Here is a 23,221-nt window from a genome sequence, read left to right as displayed (position 1 = left end):
GAAGGTTATTCTAATAAACTATGCAGTCTCAAGGACACCCACAACAATGCACTACAGTTAGTTATAACTTGGCGAAGTGAAATTAAAAGCACTTACTGAAGCCATGCATTTGAACATCTTCACCAAAAACTGATCCCAATTTCTACTTGTAATTTTACCAAGCTTTGTGTATCCAGATTGTGTGCTACCATTGCTTAATAGTAACCTAGCAGCAAATCCTTTAAATATATCCATAGAATAAACCTCTCTTTCTAGCCACAGCATTTAGACACAAATGGATTAAAAGATTGTCCTAACATGTGAAGAATCCCAAATCTGGACTCGAGAGCTGTTTATAATAATCAGGAGGACTGGTATTATTTGCATAGTCACCAAAGAACAGGTTGGTGTTTTGTTTTGTTTTTTTCCTAAGTAGTCAAGTGCATTTCTAAAAAGCTGAATAAAAAATCATGCATTTGTGAATGATTTGTCAGGTGAATGGTGAATTATCTTCCAAATACAGTTAATTAGCACTGTTTTCCTGTTGTTGTTCATTTGGGGAAGCCCCTATAATTTTTATCTGCCTTTGACTTTCTCAAGGTAGACATTCTCCTCTAATCCCAGAAGACCCTTTTACCTTATCTTTCCTATCCTCCCCCACTCTTCATCTTCTTCCATTATCACCTGTTCTACATTCTCACTATCATATAATCAACACTCCCTTCTCTTCTTACCACTTCAACTAATCATCTGCACAAAATTCAATGTAAGAATAAAGGGAAAATATCTCTAAAATTACAAACAGCCACCTAAAATATGCTGTGGGAAATAAAATTGTTAGCTGTTGGTGTCTTTGACAAACGACTAACACACTAATGTACATGTCTATTTGTTGTTATACCCTTCCCTAGTCATCTGTACCCTCGGAAGAAATAAAAGGAAATGTCCACGACATCACAAAAGTCTGAAATAATTTATATACTAAAAGTGTTCCAGAAAAGTTGCATTTAAATCAAATCCTATTTTAATGCGGCAGGAAAGCTGGCTATTTAAAGAAATCTTATGATGAATTCTTTTATATGGAAAAAAATCATTTCATAAAACCAATGATTACCTTCTAGTTCATCAGTCTTGAATATCTGGATCTTTTTGTAACTGATCTATTTAAAACAAGTAGCACCTATACACTTAAAAAAAAAAACACTTGCTTTACTGAAGAAGTACTTCTCAGACTCATAAATTTTAAAAAACAGAAAAAAAACTCAAAATTTTGATAAACTTTTATATTTTGCATACTTACAAATATATAATTTTAAAGAATCACGCTCTACATAATTTTGTAATTAGTCAATCCTATTATTTTATATTTAAATTCTTATTCCATACCTGCATATTGCTAAACAGAAAACAAGTATGAGGGAGTTATGTTTTAAATAATCCCAGCCTTATATTTTGAATTATGAGAGGATAAACTGTTTAATCGCTTTGTAATACTGACACAAATCACAATATAACTTATATAAAAGTACAAATTAGGGGTAACTGGGTAGCTCAAGTCAGTTAAAAATCTGCCTTATGCTCAGGTCACGATCCCCGGATCCTGGGATGGAGCCATACATCAGGCTCCTTGCTTGGAGGGGAGCCTGCTTCTCCCTCTGCCCCTCCCACTGCTCATGTTTTCCCTCCCTTTATCTCTCAAATGAATAAATAAAACCTCTAAAAAAGTACAAGTTAAAAATAAATCTTCACAAAACAACCTCTTGAACTGGTATAACAAGATACCATTTTGTTTCTACATCCAACATAACATTTGAAGTATGTTAATACATACAAAAACTTGGTATCTTCTTATCAGAATAATGACCACTGACCCAAGGATAATTCTGAATTATTTTTTCTCCAGCATGTGATACATATTCAGTATATTTTTACTCAAATGGTAAATGAAAAATTACTGTTTCAGTGGCTGAGGCTGCTTAACCCCACATTCCCTTAACAGATTTCCTTTGGTGACCAAGGATTTATAGTTTCATGACAGCTCTTAGGAAGTTAGGTAAAACAATTTGGGGCCTCTGAAAATGAGTTTGGTGTGTGTGTCTGTGAACTAACATGCCCACAAGAAAATCAAACCTGTGATTAACTTCTTTAGCATTATTCTCTCAGCTACTATTTCTCCAAACATAATCCTTAGAAGGCATACAACAGAATTACCTGGAAAAAAAGGCATGTTCCCATTGTTACTGATGTATTGAGTTCGAATCTTGAAGAAAGAGATGGAACCTGTATTTAAAGAACCTCATCTTCATCCTACCCGTGTTCTTCCACATGATTCTGATGTGCATTAAAGTTTGAAAATCTATGGGAAGTAGAGTTGAGGTGAAATTTTAAATGTATAGTTCAACCACGCGAACAGTTTAGGGAAAGTGAATTAACACCTTATAAAATGCCCAAAAGTAGTAGCTTTAGCTCTGTTTTTCCAGAATCTAAAAAAGAAACTAAAAAAAAAAGTAAATGTACTGTCACCACAACCCATCAGATGGGAGCATAAAAGAGGTTTGATGTTAACTTTATTCTGGTCCAATTTAAACCCAAGCCAACACTATAATGTTACAAAGTTTAGTAAATAATTCCTAATGGAGGTGTTCTGCAAACAGCTGATAAGGATTGTGTGACTGTGGTCAAACTGATGATACTGGAAGGATTTGTGCATGATCAGGTCACTTATTAATGATATATAACTTCCTGATTGACTCTTCTCCTTGAATGAGACAGGAAGTCTAGTTCACATTGAGAAAATCAGAAATCAACCAAAAGCAGATCTTTCCTATATGATTTGGCCCAACAGGGTAGTTATTGTGAAAGCTCATACAGGAAAAGACGTGCAATACTAATTAAAAGAATAATTCAAACCTCCACAGAAGTTACTCTACAAATTCAGACTAAGTAGAACTGTCATGTATTAGGATAAAAAATGAACTAAAGTATATGTACATACATCAACACAGAGCCTGACTTGGATCTCAATCTTACAACCCTGAGATCATGACCAAGAGTTGGATTCTTAACCAAATGTGCCATCCAGGTGCCCCCTCATAAAATATTTTTTATTCCTTGTGTTAACATTCACAATTTTGAAAAAGACAAAACAAACTGCTGACTCTTAGTGATCAAAAACTTAATTAAATGAGTTACACCAATGAACTTACTCAGTAAATGTCATTATTAGTAGACTGATTTTAATACTACCCCGAAAAGGTCAGATGAACATATGCAAAAATAACATAGAAGGAAATCTGTATTTCTGATATTTGTGTGAATATGTTATAATTAACCAATTAGTTGATGTCAATATTACATAGTTAAACTGGTAATGCCCAAGAGCATCAGTCTTAAGTTAATCAATGTAATCATAATTATGATTGTCTGGATAATGTCAAATTTTACTATGGCTCAGATTTTATCTACAATAAAAATGTGTGTATGAACACTTACACACACACACACATCTAAAACATAGATAAGAAGAAAAAACTTAGGCAAGGTTTTCTCAGGAACAATAGCAGGTAGACTTTTGTCATGAAATTTCTTGGGTCCATCATACCCATCATCAGGGATAACATTTATGGTATTAGGTTCGGTCATGTCACTGAAAACTACTTTCTAACATTCTCCACCAGACCAGAATATCCTGAGTTTCTCTCCTTCATTTGATATGAGTAGAATTACTAGTTTATATTTTACTTGTACTTCAGATTTAAAATACACATATAGGGGCGCCTGGGTGGCTCAGTAGGTTAAAGCCTCTGCCTTCAGCTCAGGTCATGATCCCAGGATCCTGGGACAGAGCCCCGCATCAGGCTCTCTGCTCAGCGGGAAGCCTGCTTCCTCCTCTCTATCTCTCTGCCTGTCTCTCTGCCTACTTGTGATCTCTGTCAAATAAATAAATAAATAAAATCTTTTAAAAAAATACACATATACATACTATTTGTTGGGATTTTTTTTCCATTTAAGAATCACTAGAAGCATACAATAACATCAGTCATTTATGAGCAGTTTTGTATAAATGATATTCTGGATGCAGTCCAAGAGGGTATCATTCCAAAAGCCCAGTAGAATCTCATTCTGAGGCAGGCATTACCTATAAGGAGATTCTACATATCAACATTCTAAAGTGGTTCCAGTATCTTTTCTGAGATTCTTAGTAACAATGATATCTTGAAGAGTTAAAAACACATCATAAAGGCAGAGAAGAGATATGCAGCAATTGGCCTCATGTTCCCTAAATCAATTGTCTATATTCCACACATAGTTTATCAGTACAACTTATTAACAGTGAGGTTTCAAACCATCTGATTTGCAGCCAATCCTAAATTCACTGCAAGTTCACTGTTTGTTTTGGAAACTCTTTCTTCCCATAACAAATCATTATTTATTTTTATGTTATATTAGTCACCATACAGTATATCATCAGTTTTTGATGTAGTGTTCCAAGATTCATTGTTTGCATATAACACCCAGTGCTCCATGAAATCTAAGCCCTCCTCAACCTCCATGACCAGGCTCACTCATCCCCCCATGTTCCTCCCTTCCAAAACCTTCCATTTGTTTTCAAATTTCATTTGCCATAATTTGGTAGAACCAATTCTTACCTGTAACTTTCAATTCAGTTGTTCGTCTTACAAGTTTTCCTTCATACTTAAGTTCACAAGTGTAATTTCCTCCATCTTCTTCTTGAACTTCTTGAATTAGAAGAGCATTTCCCTTCTGTACTATTATACTTCTCCACATTTTGGGCTTACATTCCTGCAGAGAAAATATTTGTGAATAAACAAAAAAATTTAAATTCTCATCAAGTCTTAGTACTGACAAGTTAGTACTTTCACTTTCTTGTGCTCTTCTCTTTACTTTTCAAAATATATAACTAGAGTTAAGTCAATGACCATAAAAAATCACAACAGCATCTTAATGTGTCCAATTTAAATATCACAACTATCAGCCCAATAGCCACCTTAAAAGACTGATCCCAAGTGCAGAAAGTCTTTAGAGATATTCTGCAAAAATGGAAAAGCATACAAACTCCCCAAGAAGCAAAAAGGATATAGCAAAACCTTAAAAGTTGCTAAATGTCATTATAAAGTCCTGTATTTTTTTCTATTTGACAGGGATTTTCCTAAAAGTCCTAAAAGAATAGTGTTAATTTAGTAACAAAGCATACTACAAGGGAGTCTGAGGCATTATTAAAAATTCATAATAAGCTTTTACATTGGCAATATAGTCTACAATAATTTTATTAACTACTTCTTATAGTTAAAGACTGATGCTAATATTCCAGAGTCTCCCTTCCCATAATCAAGAGATCCATCTAGGTGGGTGGGGGTGAGAGCAAGGGTCAAGAAGATTAGGCTTAAGCAGTTCTTCAGAGACATAGCTAGGTAAAATAAGGATACATTTTGTTCTAGTAATAAATAGGAGAAATTATCCGCTCATTTTCTGAGTTCAGTGACACATGACCAGAGAATAAGATCTGGGTTTGGAAGACAATTTTTCTACATGCCTGATGAGAACATGAGGGAGTCTTGCTACTAAGATTGGACTTCTCTAGAAAGGAATGTTTAACAATTTTCCAGAGAGTGACAAAGACATAGAAATAACCAAGTATGCAAGAATATTCAGCCAAGTGGCTTTGCCTTTTGGGAATTTTCTCAGACTACTTTTTAGATATGTCTACCACTCATCTCAAATGTTCAACCAAACTGGCCAAAAGCTATACAAACATCAAGAGGAGGTGTAGGGGACAACTGTGAGAGAGTGCTGAGTAATCAAGGCAAAAATATTTTATCATCTAAATTTTGAATGTCAGTTAAGACAATGAAAAAATGATTGTGAGGCCAATGATGTAAATAATTAAGAGAAATTTTCGCTTTTCCCATTATGGTATATATAACATCTCTTCCACCCCTTCTCTTCCTCACCCCCATTCCTGCCCTCCACAAATACATCCTAAACATTCACATAAAGTAGCATCAGTGTTGACTCTCAACCTCCGCTCTACGTATGCACATGTGTGTGTGAGTGTGTAAAATGATTTAATCGAATGAGTATCCATTTAATAGTTTCTTACTGTAACAGATTTTTTTCTTTTATGATAGCAGTAGTTCTGACAACAAAACACAAGAACTGGCACTTAAGTTCACAGGTATAATATTTAAGAGATATACTTGCTTTATGTCCAGTACAACTACCCACACACATTGTCAGAGAGTAAATAAAAGTAATACTATCTAGGGCATCTAAATATAAGTCTGCTTCACTCTGTAGGGTCTTTCCAAAGAACACTTAAGGGTCTGTCTGAAATTATATTACATACCATGTCTGGCAAGGTTTATCACCTATATGAGATTTGTTTCTGAGTTAAACCTTGGGATATAAGGTTTCTGGGAAAACGAAGAACAAAGTCTGAACAACAACAACAAAAAAAAATAGTCCAGCTGCCACTATCGTCATACAATAATAATCCACAATTATTTTCGCATTGCTTCGAACTCCAATAGCCTCAGATTTCTAAAGAATCATTCTGAAGGTTATTAAACAAAAATATGGTCCCTCTGGGCATTTTGAGAGGAAAGGAAAATGAAAACTGAGCTGCTTCACTTTCACATTAGCAGTGGTGAGGGTGGGAAAATGAGCCCACACACTCATTGTATTCAAAGAGAAATGACTTTGTTTTCTAATGTAATTTTTGGGAAAGTCCATCTGCAATTAGCTCTAATCATTTTCATTTTTCCTGCACACTGCTTTGATTTCTTTTTTTCCCTAGGAATTAAAATCTAAAGAGTGTATAAGAGTTAGAAAATAACCCCTGCTGAAGAACAGCCTGGAATCTTGGGCTAGATCAAGATAGTCCCAACTGCCTTCCAAGTTGCCATCTAGCCTTATAAAAGATTATTTGTACTTAATAGAGTTTTGTGGATTTTTTTAAACTGTGGCATAGGAAAATGTTATTGTCAGGTCATCTCCACCCTTCTAGAGACAATGTAGTATAGATGAAAAGATAAACTGTAGTCAGAGAAAGACAGCTCTAAGTCAAAATCTGGGGTTCACCCAAGTTCTGTTATCTTGGTCAAATTTGCTTAGGTTCTTTAAGTATCAGTTTCTTACTCTACATATAAAAATAACATATACTACCATGTGAGCAGCCAGAGCACAGAGGCTTACAGAGTTTATTCATTACACTTTTGTTAGGCAGCACAATACATGGTGGTCTTCAGCACAGAGAATGCTTTCTATCCCTAAACTTTCACAATCTTGGATTATGTCTCCTCCAAACCCCTAGTGAAAACTGGTGCTAATGGACTAATCAGATGAAAACAAATCTTCACTAATTGGTTAACCATCCCCAGGAACATAATACTTTAATCCACTGAAAATGTATAGCTCTTAAGAGGCCATTCCAACACTAATCCTAGCAGGTGGGTAGAGGAACTCTATTTTATTCAGAAGAGGCTTATAGATGACCATCATACATCAAGCAACCCATCCTTTACAAAATTATTTCATTGGCTATCCTTCACATATCTGGGTACCTATATCAAATCTCCAAAGTCTTCCAGCCTTTTTACTCCACCGTTTACAGCATCTCTCCCTTAAACTGCTGGCTGCTAGGTTTACTACTGTCATTGCTTCTCTCCTGTCCCCAATCTCCCTATGACCTCTCTCCTAGTGAACAAGCATCATTGCCATACCTCACTGCTCCATATCCATTTAATTTAATTTTGACAGTCTGTAAGCAAAGAAATTTGAAACATGTAAATCAAATCTAAAGATGGTCATTTATCTGAGTTGAGGAAAAACCTTCAAAGCCTCAAATATGAGCAGGTCCCTTATATTTGTACTTTGGGACCATTAAAATAAACTTCATCAGCTTGAAGGTTTTGCTGAAGGCCAGTCTTGCAGAGGTACCTAAGTTCAATAAACACTTCCAGTTCATGTCCTGACTGATCCCTCACAGAGCCATTTATTGTACAACCTCCTTGTTCAATCAAAATAATGTCAATCCTTAAAGCCCAGCTTCCTTCCCTCTCTGCCAGCCTTCCTGAGTGGCACTTGTCACTTGCCAGTATTTACTAAGTTGGGAGCATAGAAGGTTCAAAAAGAACATCTGTTGACCAAGTTTCTTAAAGTAACATGTTGCTAGCCACATTTGGATGTTGGAATTTCCACCCTGAAACAGTCACCACCATATTCACAGTACATTTCTGAGATATCATCATCATACAAACAGGTATTTTTTAATCAGTTTGATTTGTTGGTCTGGTTATTTCAGTGCTGTCAGAGCACAGGACACATTTCTCATGGCAAATACACCAGGAAGATTTATTTAAATATTTATTCTGATTCTGAAGTTCAGACACAAAATAGTTAGACAACGATAAACCAATCATGTAATCTCTGGTCCTCAAGTTTTTGTTCAAATACCTAATACTCATGCAATCTGACCCAATTTCTCTCCTTTCCCCTGGAGACTAGACTATTTCATAGAGTATCTAGGCATCTACCTAACAATCCGTAGTGAACTTGAACTTTCTTCAATTTAAAGATGGAAGACATAGGAGCACAATTGTAAATTAGGTATCAACTTTGCCCTTTTCATCCCTACCTAATACTCCAAATTCACAGGAAAACAAATTTGACAAAGTCTTTCCCCTCCCTAGCTCTATTTCTCTTTCTCTCTTCATAGTCTTAATGTCAAAGTTGGTACCCCACAGTGGTTAAAGTGTACGTTCTAGACTCAAATACTTGGGTTGGAATCCTAAGTTGTATGTTCTTAAACGTGCCAGTTCATTGATCTAAACCTTAGTTTTTCAACTATTGAAAAAAGTGGTGATAGTATTTACCAATATGGCCAATTATAAGGATTTAAAGAGGTAATATATATAGGTGTTCGGTAATACAGAGCATCACATGCTAAAAAAATAAATATTAATTACTATGCTATTATTATTATCACTCTCATTACTCTGCTTTCAGATTACATACACATCTATTATGACATGTTAATGTCTCTCAGGAATTAATGTGATTCACATTTCTAAAGAGGTCTGAGACAATCCAAAACACAATCCAACGTTATAACTCATTTTTAAAAGATTTAATTTATTTATTTATTTTAGAGAGAGAGAGAGATAATGCATTGAGAGCAGGAGGAAGGACAGAGGGACAGGAAGGGAAAGGAAGAAAATCTCAAGCAGACTCTGTGCATAGCAGAGCCTAGCACAAGGTTTGATCCCATGACCCCAAGATCATGACCTAAGCCAAAACCAAGAGTCAGATGCTTAACCAACTGAGCCACCCCAGCAACCCCCCCAAGTTATAATTCTAATGCAGGTGTTGACTTCCAGTTTCTGATTCAACATGCAAAAGTTTGGAAGTTGTCACTACCATCCGTACAACAAGAAAAAATGTGACCAAACTGAAAATCAACAACTCTTCTTATATTCATCAGATATTTATGGTGACAGTGAAAACCACCACCCCAAAAACCACAGACAGGTGATACAGAGAATCACAACTTACTGCAATCTGAAGCAAACACAAGAGCCAGCAACTAGCAGGAGCACTTAAGGATAACTTACTAATTTCTGAAGACCATGAACTAGCTAATATATATATATATATAAACCCCTAGGGGGCCAAATCTTTTGAAGAGCACACTTTTAGAATGTTTACCTCCAGGAGCCCCACCAGGTTTTCAGCATGGAAACTAGAGAAAAATCCCCTTATGCTCCCAGCAAAGGAAGGAAAAAGTAAACATTATGAAATATATCCGAAGAGTCCTATTCTCCTTAACAGCCTGTCCTCAAAGTATATGGGAAAAGGGAAATATCTGACGGCAGCCCCTCTAGTCTTTGAAGTGAGGGAAGAAAAATAGCCAGCACCAGCTCCCTCTATCCTTCCTGTCTCATCTAACAGAGGTGGGAGAGAAGCTGAGAAGCACTTGTGATGGTCATAGCCCAGGGACAAGGCTCACTAAAAGACTGAAATCTAATCATAAGATTACAAATTGCTTTCCCTTACCCTATACTTTAACAAGACATCAATAGGGATCCTGTATAACAATAGGATATTATTGCAAAAATAACTGCACAATTCAGGCCTTATTTAAGAAGTCTCTAGGGAAGACCAAAGATAACAGGAGAGTGGAAATCAAGGACACCAGAAGGAATTTTAGCCTCTAATATCTATGCCTATAGCAAGCAGTAAACACAGCCTAACTCTTAGCCAGATAAATGTAAAAATCTCAAATTAAAGACCTATTACCTCAGTTCCTTTTACTTAGTACATTATGCCTGGCTTTTGACAATAATTTACATGGTATACTAAGAGACAAACAGAACAAAGTAAAAACCACCATTTGAAGAGAGAGAACAAGCATTAGGACCAGACTCAGGTATGGTAGAAAATTTGGAATTATCAGTCAGGGAATTTAAAATAAATATTATTAATATGTTAATGGACCTAATGACAAGGGTGGAAAATACGTAAGAACAGAAGAGAGTTGGAAACTCTTTAAAAAAATAAAAGGAAATACTACAAATAAAAACACTATAACTCTTAATCTCACAAAACAAACTGGGGGTTGCTGGGGGGAGGTGGGATTGGGAGAGGGGGAGCGGGCTATGGACATTGGGGAGGGGAGGCGAACCATAAGAGACTATGGACTCTAAAAAACAACCTGAGGGTTTTGAAGGGTCAGGGGTGGGAGGTTGGGGCAACCTGAGGGTTTTGAAGGGTCAGGGGTGGGAGGTTGGTGGAACAGGTGGTGGGTAATGGGGAGGGCACGTTTTGCATGGAGCACTGGGTGTTGTGCAAAAAGAATGAATACTGTTACACTGAAAAAATAAATAAAATGAAAAAAAAAAGAAAAAAAAACACTATAACAGAAATAAAGAATGCCTTTCATAGGCACTTTAGTAAACTGGGCGTGGCCAAGAAAAAAAATCAGTGAGTTTGAAGATACGTCCATAAAAACTTCCCAAACTGACAAGCAAAAATAAAAAGAATTTTTAAAAAGAATATCTAAGAACTATGGAAGAAATAAAAGAAGTATAACATAAGTGTAATAAGAATACACAAAAGAGAAGAGGAGAAAGATGTGGAAGAAACATCTGAAGTAATTCTAACCCTGGATCATCCAAGATTACAGCAGACTGGGCATGGACAAAGAGGTCTGGTGTATATGTAGGCTACTATTAATATCTGAGTTGAGTTTTAAACAATATATAAAAGTTAGGTAAGACATACTGGATAGAGAGAATAACATGTGAAGCACTCAGATGAGAAATAACATGAAGTAAAGAAAAAAAATCTGAATAATTTTATTGTTGAGAGTAGCAATGAGTAGGCTGAAACAAAATTACTAAAAAGCCTACAGAGGGGAGGAGCCAAGATGGCAGAGAAGTAGCAGGCTGAGATGACATCAGGTAGCAGAAGATCAGCTAGATAGCTTCTCAAACCATTCCAAACACCTACAAATCCAATAGGATATTGAAGAGAAGAAGAGCAGCAATTCTAGAAACAGAAAATCGACCTGCATAGAAGTGAATCCAAAGCAACTGGAAGATAGACCGCGGAGGGAGGGGCCGGCTCCCGGCAAGCAGCGGAGAAACAGAGCCCAAAATCAGAACTTTTAAAAGTCTGCTCCACTGAGGGACATCTTTCCAGAGGCTAAACAGGGGTGAAGCCCACCCGGGGACAGCATGGTCTCAGGTCCCGCGGGGTCACAGAAGGATCGGGGGTGTCTGAGTGTCGCAGAGCTCACAGGTATTAGAGCAGGGAAGCGGGCTACAGAGACAGAGCCAAAGAGCGAGCTCTCAACTCAGGGTTACCTTATCATGATCCATAGCACAGGTGACTGCTCTAAGAGCAGAGACCCCACAGGATCTGGTGAGACTCCCTTGGAAGAGCTCAGGGATCTGCAGGATTAGGAGACTCCAGGCGGAGCTGTGTGCCAGAGACAGAGACACTTGGTGACAGGCTGGGTGAGGTCTGAGTGCAGCCGGTGGCCAGGGAGACAGGAGTGATTGAGCGCTTTTCTCCAAGGGTCCATTGAGGAGTGGGGGCCCCGAGCTCTCGGCTCCTCCAGGCCCGGGATTGGGAGGCCGCCATTTTCATTCCCGTCCTCCGGAACTCTTCTTTGGAAAGTGTTCAGAGAACAAAAGCTCCCGAAAGCAAACCTGAGCAGATTATTTACCCTGGCCCCTGGTAAGGGCAGTACAATTCTGCCTGGGGCAGACACTTGAGAATCATTACAAGAGGCCACTCCCCAAGAAGATCAGCAAGAAATCCAGCCTGAACAACTTCACTTACTGAGGAGAATAGTGGAACTCCAGAGTAGGAGAAAGCAAAGCATGGAATTCATGGCTTTCTCCCCATTGTCTTTAGACTTGCAAATTTAATAATTTTTTTTATTTTTTTCTTCTGCTAATTTTTATTTAATTTTGACCCTGTCCTCTTTAACGTTTTTTAACTACTTTATCTTAACAATACCTTTCAAAAAATATTTTTTGAACCTTCATTATTATAGTCACATTTTATGCTTCATTGTATCTAACTTTATTTTTTGTATACACATAGGGTTTTTTTCATCTAAAAAAATTTGGAATACAACTTCTTCTAACAGATCAAAATATACCGTAAATCTAGCACAGGGCTTTGTTCTAGTCTCCAACCTGAGAAAATTCTCTTCACTTTTTTCTTTATTCTCCCAACCAACTTACCTTATCAACTCCTTTTTTAGAAATTAAAAAGTTTTTTTCATCTTTATACTCATATTCTATCCCTTCATCATGTTTACCCTTATATATGTTTTACATTCTTTAAAATTTGGGGAGGTAGTTCCTTATAAGAGACCAAAATACTCCCAAAATTAAGTAGGCGAACCTGTTCTATTCACCAGTCTTTCATATATTTTTCTTTATTTTTTTCTCTTTTTAATTTTTTTTATTTTTATGAACTTCTTTTTACCCCTGTTCTCCCCTCACAATTTGGGGTCTCCTTTGCTTTGGCTAAAGCACATTTTACTGGGGTCTTTGCCACCCTTTTAGTATTTTATTCACTCCTTCATATATTCTTATCTGGATAAAAAGACAAGGCGGAAAATCTCACCACAAAAAAAAAAGAACAAGAGGCAGTACCGAAGGGCAGGGACAGAATCAATATGGACATTGGTAATATGTCAGATCTAGAGTTCAGAATGATGGTTCTAAAGGTGCTAGCCGGGCTCGAAAAAGTCATGGAAGATATTAGAGAAACGCTGTCTGGAGAAATAACGGCCCTTTCTGAAGAAATAAAAGAACTAAAATCTGACGAAATTGAAATAAAAAAAGCTATTAATGAGATCCAATAAAAAATGGAGGCTCTTACTGCTAGGATAAATGAGGCAGAAGAGAGAATTAGTGATATAGAAGACCAAATGATGGAGAATAAAGAAGCAGAGCAAAAGAGAGAAAAACAACTACTGGACAATGAGGGGAAAATTCGAGAGACAAGTGATACCATAAGACGAAAAACATTAGAAAAATTGGGAAGGGGGGGCAGAAGGTATATCGGAGAGAATTATTGTGAGAATTTCCCTAATATAGCAAAGGGAACAGCATCAAAATCCAGAAGGCACAGAGAACTCCACTCAAATCAGTAAGAATAGGTCCACACCCCGTCACCTAATAGTAACATTTACAAGTCTTAGCGACAAAGAGAAAATCCTGAAAGCAGCCTGGGACAAGAAGTCTGTAACATACAGTGGTAAAAATATTAGATTGGCAACAGACTTATCCACAGAGACCTGGCAGGCCAGATAGAACTGGCATGATATATTCAGAGCACTAAATGAGAAAAACATGCAGCCAAGAATACCCTATCCAGCTAGGCTATCATTGAAAATAGATGGAGAGATAAAAAGCTTCCAGGACAAACAAAAACTAAAAGAATTTGAACACACCAAACCAGCTCTACAGGAAATATTGAAAGGGGTCCTCTAAGCAAAGAGAGAGCCTAAAAGTAGTAGATCAGAAAGGAAAAGAGACAATATACAGTAATAATTAACTTTGAGGCAAAATAATGGCACTAAATTCATATCTCTCAATAGATAGATATTTACCCTGAATGTAAATGGGCTCACTGCCCCAATCAAAAGACATAGGGTATCAGAATGGACAAAAAACCAAAACCCATCAATATGCTGTCTACAAGAAACTCATTTTAGACCCAAAGACACCTCCAGATTAAGAGTGAGGGGGTGGAAAATAATGTACCATGCTAATGGACATCAAAAGAAAGCTGGGGTGGCAATCCGTATATCAGATCAATTAGATTTTAAGCCAAAGACTATAATAAGAGATGAGGAAGGACACTATATCATACTCAAAGCGTCTGTCCAACAAGAAGATCTAACAATTTTAAATATCTATGCCCCTAACATGGGAGCAGCCAAGTATATAAAGCAATTAATAACAAAATCAAAGAAACATATCAACAATAATACAATAATAATAGGGGACTTTAACACTCCCCTCACTGAAATGGACAGATCATCCAAGCAAAAGATCAACAAGGAAATAAGGACCTTAAATGACACACTGGACCAGATGGACATCACAGATATATATAGAACATTCCATCGCAAAGCAACAGAATACACATTTTTCTCTAGTGCACATGGAACATTCTCCAGAATCGATCACATACTGGGTCATAAATCAGGTCTCAACTGATATCAAAAGATTAGGATCATTCCCTGCGTATGTTCAGACCGCAATGCTCTGAAGCTAGAACTCAATGACAAGAGGAAATTTGGAAAGAATCCAAATACATGGAAACTAAAGAGCATGCTTCTAAAGATGAATGGGTCAACCAGGAAATTAAAGAAGAATTGAAAAAATTAATGGAAGCAAATGAGAATGAAAACACAACTGTTGCAAATCTGTGGGACACAGCAAAGGCAGTCATGAGACGAAAATATATAGCAGTACAAGCCTTTCTCAAGAAACAAGAAAGATCTCAAATACACAACCTATTCCTACACATAATGGAGCTGGAGAAAGAACAACAAAGAAACCCTAAACCCAGCAGAAGAAGAGAAATCATAAAGATCAGAGCAGAAATCAATGAAACAGAAACCAAAAAAAAAAACATAGAACAAATCAATGAAAATAGGAGCTGGTTCTTTGAAGGAATTAATAAGGATAAACCCCTGGCCAGACTTATCAAAAAGAAAAGAGAAGGGGGGCACCTGGGTGGCTCAGTGGGTTAAAACCTCTGACTTGGGCTCAGGTCATGATCCCAGAATCTTGAGATTGAGCCCGCATTGGGCTCTCTGCTCCGCAGGGAGCCTGCTTCTACCTCTCTCTCTCTGCCTGCCTCTCTGTCTACTTGTGATCTCTGTCAAATAAATAAATAAAATCTTAAAAGAGAGAGAGAGAAAAGAAAAGAGAAGGGACCCAAATAAATAAAATCATGAATGAAAGAGGAGAGATGACAACCAACACCTATGAAATACAATTACAAGAACATATTATGAAAAATTATATGCCAGCAAATTTGACAATTTGGAAGAAATGGATGCATTCCGAAATACATATAAACTACCAAAACTGAACCAGGAAGAAATAGAAAACCTCAACAGGCCCATAACCAGTAAGGAGATTGAAGCAGTCATCAAAAATCTCCCAACAAACAAGGGCCCAGGTACAGATGGCTTCCCAGGGGAATCTAACAAACATTTAAAGAAGAATTCATTCCTATTCTCCTGAAAGTCGTCCAAGAAAAAGAAATGGAAGGAAAACTTCCAAACACATTTTATGAGTCCAGCATACATTGATCCCAAAACCAGACAAGGATCCCATCAAAAAAGAGAATTACAGACCAATATCCCTGGTGAACACAGATGTGAAAATTCTCACCAAAATATTAGTCAATAGGATCCAACAGTACAGTAAAAGGATTATTCACCACAACCAAGTGGGATTTATTCAAGGGCTGCAAGGTTGGTTCAACATCCACAAATCAATGTGATACAATACATTAATAACAGAAAAAACAAGAACCATATGATACTCTCAATAGGTGCTGAAAAGCATTTGACAAAGTACAGCATCCTTTCCTGATCAAAACTCTGTGAAGTATAGGGATCGAGGGTACATACCTCAGTATCGACAAAGCCATCTATGAAAAACCCACCACAAATATCATTCTCAATGGAGAAAAACCGAGAGCTTTTCCACTAAGGTCAGGAACACAGCAGGCATGTTCATTATCACCACTGCTATTCAACATAGTACTAGAAGTCCTAGCCTCAGCAATCAGACAACAAAAAGAAATTAAAGGCATCCAAATCTGCAAAGAAGTACTCAAACTATCACTCTTTGAAGATAATATGATACTATACGTGGAAAACCCAAAAGACTCCACTCCAAATCTGCTAGAACGTGACAGGCATTCAGTAAAGTGTCAGGATATAAACTCAATGCACAGAAATCAGTTGCATTTCTATACACCAACAGCAAGACAGAAGAAAGAGACATTAAGGTGTCAATCCCATTTCAAATTGCACCCAAAACCATAAGATACCTAGGAATAAACCTATCCAAAGAGGCAAAGAATCTATACTCAGAAAACTATAAAGTACTCATGAAAGAAATTGAGGAAGACACAAAGAAATGGAAAAATGTTCTATGCTCATGGATTGGAAGAAAAATATTGTGAAAATGTCTATGCTACCTAAAGCAATCTACACATTTAATGCAATCCCGATCAAAATCCCATCCATTTTTTAAAGAAATGGAACAAACCATCCTAAAATTTGTATGGAACCAGAAAAGATGTTGAATAGCCAGAGGAATATTGGAAAAGAAAGCCAAAGTTGGTGGCATCACAATTCCAGACTTCAAGCTCTATGACATAGCTGTCATCATCAAGACAGTATGGTACTGGCAAAAAAACAGACACATAGATCAATGGAACAGAATAGAGAGTCCAGAAATAGACCCTCAATTCTATGGTCAACTAATCTTCAACAAAGCCGGAAAGAATGTCCAATGGAATATAGACAGTCTCTTCAACAAATGGTGTTGGGAAAATTGGATAGCCACATGCATAAAAATATAATTGGACCATTTCCTTACACCACACATGAAAATAGACTCAAAATGGATGAAGGACCTCAATGTGAGAAAGGAATCCATCAAAATCCTTGAGGAGAACACAGGAAGCAACCTCTTCGACCTCAGCCGCAGCAACATCTTCCTAGGAACATTGCCAAAGGCAAGAGAAGCAAGGGCAAACATGAGCTATTAGGACTTCATTAAGATCAAAAGCTTTTGCACAGCAAAGGAAACAGTTAACAAAACCAAAAGACAACTGACAGAATGGGAGAAGATATTTGCAAATGACATACCAGATAAAGGGCTAGTATCCAAAATCTATAAGGAACTTAGCAAACTCAACACCCAAAGAACAAATACTCCAATCAAGAAATGGGCAGAGGACATGAACAGACATTTCTGCAAAGAAGACATCCAGATGGCCAACAGACACATGAAAAAGTGCTCCACATCATTTGGCATCAGGGAAATACAAATCAAAACCACAATGAGATACCACCTCACACCAGTCAGAATGGCTAAAATTAACAAGCCAGGAAATGACAGAGGCTGGCGAGGATGTGGAGAAAGGGGGACCCTCCTACACTGTTGGTGGGAATGCAAGCTGGTGGAGTCACTCTGGAAAATAGCATGAAGATTCCTTAAAGAGTTGAAAATAGAGCTACCTTATGACCCAGCAATTGCACTACTGGGTATTGACCCTAAAGATACAAACATAGTGATCTGAAGGGGCACGTGCACCTGAATGTTTATAGCAGCAATGCCCACAATACCCAAACTATGGAAAGAACCTAGATGTCCATCAACAGATAAATGAATAAAGAAGAAGTGGTATATATATATACAATGGAATACTATGCAACCATCAAAAGATATGAAATCTTGCCATTTGTGATGATGTGGATAGAACTATAGGGTATTATGCTTAGCGAAATAAGTCAATCAGAGAAAGACAACTATCATATGATCTCCCTGATATGAGGAAGTGGAGAATCAACATGGGGGTTTGGAGGGTAGGAAAAGAATAAATGAAACAAGATGGGATCGGGAGGGAGACAAACCATCAGAGACTCTCAATGTCACAAAACAAACTGAGGGTGGTGGTGGGGGAGGGGGGGAGGGAGAGGGTGGTGGGGTTATGGACACTGGGGAGGGTATGTGCTATGGTGAGTGCTGTGAAGTGTGTAAACCTGGCGATTCACAGACCTGTACCCCTGGGGCTAATAATACATTATATGTTAATAAAAAAATAAAAAATATATTAAAAAAATAAAATTAATAATAATAAATAAAAAGCCTACACATTGTTGCAGTCCAATTCCTAGCTCTGCCACTATATAACCCAATTCACTATATAACCTGTAAGACTGTTCTATAAATTGGGGCGCCTGGGTGGCTCATTGGGTTAAGCCACTGCCTTCGGCTTAGGTCATGGTCTCAGGGTCCTGGGATTGAGCCCCACATCGGGCTCTATGCTCACCAGAGGGCCTGCTTCCCCCTCTATCTCTGCCTACCTCTCTGTCTACTTGTGATCTCTCTCTGTCAAATAAATACATTTAAAAAAATTTAAAAAAAGACTGTTCTATAAATTAAATTAGGTAATAAATGATCATGGTTGACACAGTGTTAGGTTCTATAAACACTCAAGGAAAGGAACTATTAACAAATTGGTTCTATGGAATCAATGGTGTGTTTTAAATAGTGGCATCCTACATTCAGATGTGCATTTCTGAATGATCATTCTAGTGGATATATAAAATGTAGTCAGAGTATAGAAAGAGACATTACTTAAGAGGCTTTAATTTGTTTTGATCTCATTTTATCCCTTGAACATGATTAAGGATATACAGGAAGTCCCTCCAAAGCCTGGATTCTTACAGCAATTTAGGAAAGATCAATAGCAAACTCCTGTTAAGCTTGAGAAAAGCATATATGTCAAAATAAGAGTATAAAAATTGACAAAAATACATTATTTTGATAAATCAGAAATTGTATAATCAAAACTTAGCTTATAATATTTTATTGCCAAAGACCAACAGCATCCCAAATGATCATCAAAAATAAATGGCAGGAAGATCCCCTTCAACAGATGAATGGATAAAAATATGGTTCATATATACAATGGAATATTAGGCCTCCATCAGAAAAGATGAATACCCAACTTTTGTATCAACATGGATGGAACTGGAGGAGATTATGCTGAGTGAAATAAGTCAAGCAGAGAAAGTCAATTATCATATGGTTTCACTTACTTGTGGAGCATAAGGAATAACACAGAGGACATCGGGTGAAGGAGAGAAGTGAGTTGGGAGAAATCGGAGGGGGAGATGAACCATGAGAGACTGTGGACTCTGAGAAACAAACTGAGTGTTTTGCAGGGGAGGGGTACGGGGGGTTGGAGGACCTGGTGGTGGGTATTATGGAGGGCACGTATTTCATGGAACACTGGGTGTGGTGCATAAACAATGAATCTTGGAACACTAAAAAAATAAAATAAAATTAGAAAAATAAATAAAATATCTTTCAGAGTGCCAAATGGTATATAATTGGAAAAAAAAAAAGGCAGGGATTCCTGGTTGGCTTAGTCAGTTAAGCATATCTCTTCAGCTCAGGTCATTATTCGAGCACCCTGGTATCAAGGCCTATATTCAGCTCTCTGCTCAGCTGGAAGTCTGCCTCTTCCTCTGCCTCTCTGCCACTCATGTTCTCTCTCTCTCTCTTACACATAGATAAATAAAATATTTTAAAAAACAACTGAGAGTTTCAGATAGGGAGGTGGGTGAGGGTATGGGGTAACTGAGTGATGGGCATTAAGGAAGGCATGTGATGTGATGAGCACTGGGTGCTATATGCAAATAATGAATTATTGAACATTATATCAAAAACTAATGATATGCTATATGTTTGCTAATTGAATTTAAATTAAAAAAATAGTGAATGGCGAAACAGTGGTACAATTTTACAGTGGAATATTGGACTACTACTCATCAGTGAAAGGAATGAACTATTGATAACACAACACAGACAAATCTCAAATGCATTACACAAAGTGAAAGAAGACAAGCGCAGAAGGCTGTATATGATACTAATCCATTTGTATAACATTCCACAAAATTATAGGAACAGAAACCAGATGAGTTTTTACCAAAGCCTGGGGCTAAGAGGAGGTAATTGACTAGGAAGGGACATGGAGGAATTTGGAGTGATGGAAACATTCTTTATTTCAATTTTGGTGTATACATTTGCCAAAACACATCAAATTATACAGGTAAAAATGATAAGTTTTATGTTTGTAGATTATACAGAATAACATGACTTAAAAAAATCTTAAATTCCCAACTAGAGTCTAAGATGTCTTAGATAAGTATTTTTCTTAGCTTCCCGTGTAACATTTCCCTTCCTATAGTAGCAGCAAATATCAAGTAAGGACTTTAGTCATCAAATTTTTATAATATGTCTGGGACATATGACAGACATTTTTACATCTATTTTATATGTGAGGAAAAAGAGGTCCAGTGACATACAATTACCTATCTGCAGTAACGGTGGAATGGTGACCAGAATCCAGGTCCCCAGATTCAAAGACCAGTGCTTCTTATGTATCTCAAATACCCATTTCTCTCACATTAACCCATATTCTTTGTAACTTAAAAAAGTAAAGAATCCCTTTCTGACTTCTAATAAAGTCAGAAATAAAAACAAGAATAAGTGGGACATATAGGAATAAAAACAAGGATAAGTGGGACTTTAATCTTATGTAACTCATTGATTTTAAGGCACACTAAACTGAAGCTTTTATGGGTTTCACAGCCCATCCCTTCTAGATAAAAATATCTTTGAAAATTCTAGTTATGAGATTAAAAATTTAAGGATGAAATGTAATTTTATGATTACAAAAGAAGGTACATAGTAATATCACTACATTACCAAAGAGATTCAAAATCCCTAAGTATTTTGCCAAACTACATTTTAGCAAGAAAGTATTGGTCATTTGGACTGTGGTATTACAAGGACTCCAGTGACTTTTTCCCCCTTTGTGAACATTGTCAGTATGTATAGCAAGATAAATCAGTGTAAAACTCTTAACTTTGGAAGCTTAAGTCATTATAATGAGTGACAACATTTAGAAATAGTCTTTCTTAAAATATTACTTTAGCAGATGAAATTACCTCCTTATAATTCATCTGGAACTTTTCTTAAACATGGTATGAGTCAGAGATCTAATTATTTTTTCTAAGTGGAAAGTCAATTATATGCACAGTATTTATAATAAGCCATTTATCTATCCCCTCCACACCCATTCAAATGAAATATTGTCATATGCTAAGTTCTCAAAAATACGTATTTTTAATATGTTTCTGGATGCTCTATTCTATTCAACTGACTTATCTTTTCCTAAACTTGCTATTTTAATTGCTGCTGTTTTGTAGTAATTTTAGTATCAGGTAAAATAAGCCCCTTTTCATGAATGTTTAACCCAATATTTTCTTGTCAATTATGGTACATTCATTCATTCACATAAACTTTATAATGTTTATCATATTGTCTAATTTCAAAAAAATTATATTCTAACAAAATGAATTATTTATACATGGGAAGAACAGACCTTTTACTCTATGAGATAATCCCACACAGAAATACATCCTGTCACTCCATTAATTTAGACCATTTTATGTCCTTTAATAAAATTATATTTTTATCCCCTCCATCTTCGTTAATTTTATTTCAAAGTGTTTCATAGTTGTTATTATTGTAAATGGAATAATTTCATTTCTTTCATTTTATGTGTCTGATTATTACTAGTAAAAACAAAAGTTATTGAATATTTTATATATTTTTATTAAGCTACCTTATCAAATTATCTCATTAGTTCTATTTTTTGTTATTGTTGAGTCTCTTGGGGTTTCTTGGTATACAATTATATAATCTGAAAAATAAGGTTATTTTGTCTTTTTTTTTAGATTTTATTTATTTATTTGACAGAGAGAGAGAGAGAGATCACAAGTAGGCAGAGAGGCAGGCGGGGGGGGCAGGGAGCAGGTTCCCTGCTGAGCAGAGAACCCCCAGTGTGGGCCTTGATCCCAGGACCTGGGATCATGACTGACCTGAGCTGAAGGCAGAGGCTTAACCCACTGAGCCACCCAGGTGCCCAGTTATTTTGTCTCTTCTAATATATGTGTGTGTGCGCGTGCATGTGCACGTTTTATATAGCTTATTTCATTTAATTTTCTTATTGCATCAGCTAGAACCTCCAAAACAATGTTGAATAATAGTAGTGACAGAGAGCATTCCTATCTTGTATGTCAATGATATATGGATATATTTACAAGGATATTTACTGTAACACTGAAATTAGGGGGAAAAAAAAAAGAAACCCAGGAAAAAAAAACTTGAATATCTATCAGAAGAGTGGTCGAATAAAAGTTCATTTGCATCCTATGAACTATGATACAGCTATTAAAATGATTTATATTTATATTACTAACAGGGAATGATGTTCATGACACATTTGTGTGTGATGGGGAAAGCGGAAGTGATATGTACACAAGGTTTCCATTTTTATAAAATGAAGGACGGGGAGATGTGTGTGTGTGGGTGTATAAATAAATACTACATATATATTGCAGAGCCTGTGCGGCTCAGTGGGTTAAAGCCTCTGCCTTCAGATCAAGTCATAATCCCAGGGTCCTGGGATCAAGTCCGGCATCAGGCTTTCTGCTCAGCGGGGAGCCTGCTTCCTCCTCTCTCTCTCTGCCTGCCTTTCTGCCTACTTGTGACTCTGTCAAATAAATAAATAAAATCTTTAAAAATTAAAAAATAAATAAATAAAATAAATGATACATATATAGAAAGAGTATATTTGCATAGAGGAAAGTGTGGAATGATAAACAGATAACACTAATTACCTTAGATGGTTAAAACAGTGTGGAAGAGCAGGGTATAACTGACTTCATACATCTCTACACTGATTTGTCAAAATGTACATTTTTAAATATATACAACTAATTTCTTTTGGCTAGACTCCAAGCTTTTCATAAAACAGTAAATGTCAAAAAGAAAAGGAGAAATGGGTTCCATTAGACAAG

At 36.6% G+C, this 23,221-nt stretch overlaps 1 protein-coding gene across 1 annotated transcript in view; it reads right to left on the bottom strand.

Moving 5' to 3' along the window:
- The window catches only part of IL1RAPL2 (interleukin 1 receptor accessory protein like 2), a 706,648-nt gene that overhangs the window by 603,782 nt on the left and 79,645 nt on the right, over window positions 1-23,221 (bottom strand). Inside the window, exon 8 of the mRNA XM_045994802.1 lies at window positions 4,629-4,782. Coding sequence (XP_045850758.1) covers window positions 4,629-4,782 — 154 coding nt within the window. The remainder of the gene's footprint in view (window positions 1-4,628; window positions 4,783-23,221) is intronic.

The sequence above is a fragment of the Meles meles genome, chromosome X, assembly GCF_922984935.1.
Source record: "Meles meles chromosome X, mMelMel3.1 paternal haplotype, whole genome shotgun sequence".
NCBI lineage: Eukaryota > Metazoa > Chordata > Mammalia > Carnivora > Mustelidae > Meles > Meles meles.
The sequence above is the reverse complement of the archived record's forward strand: the minus strand, read 5'-3'. Positions and strand labels throughout refer to the sequence as shown.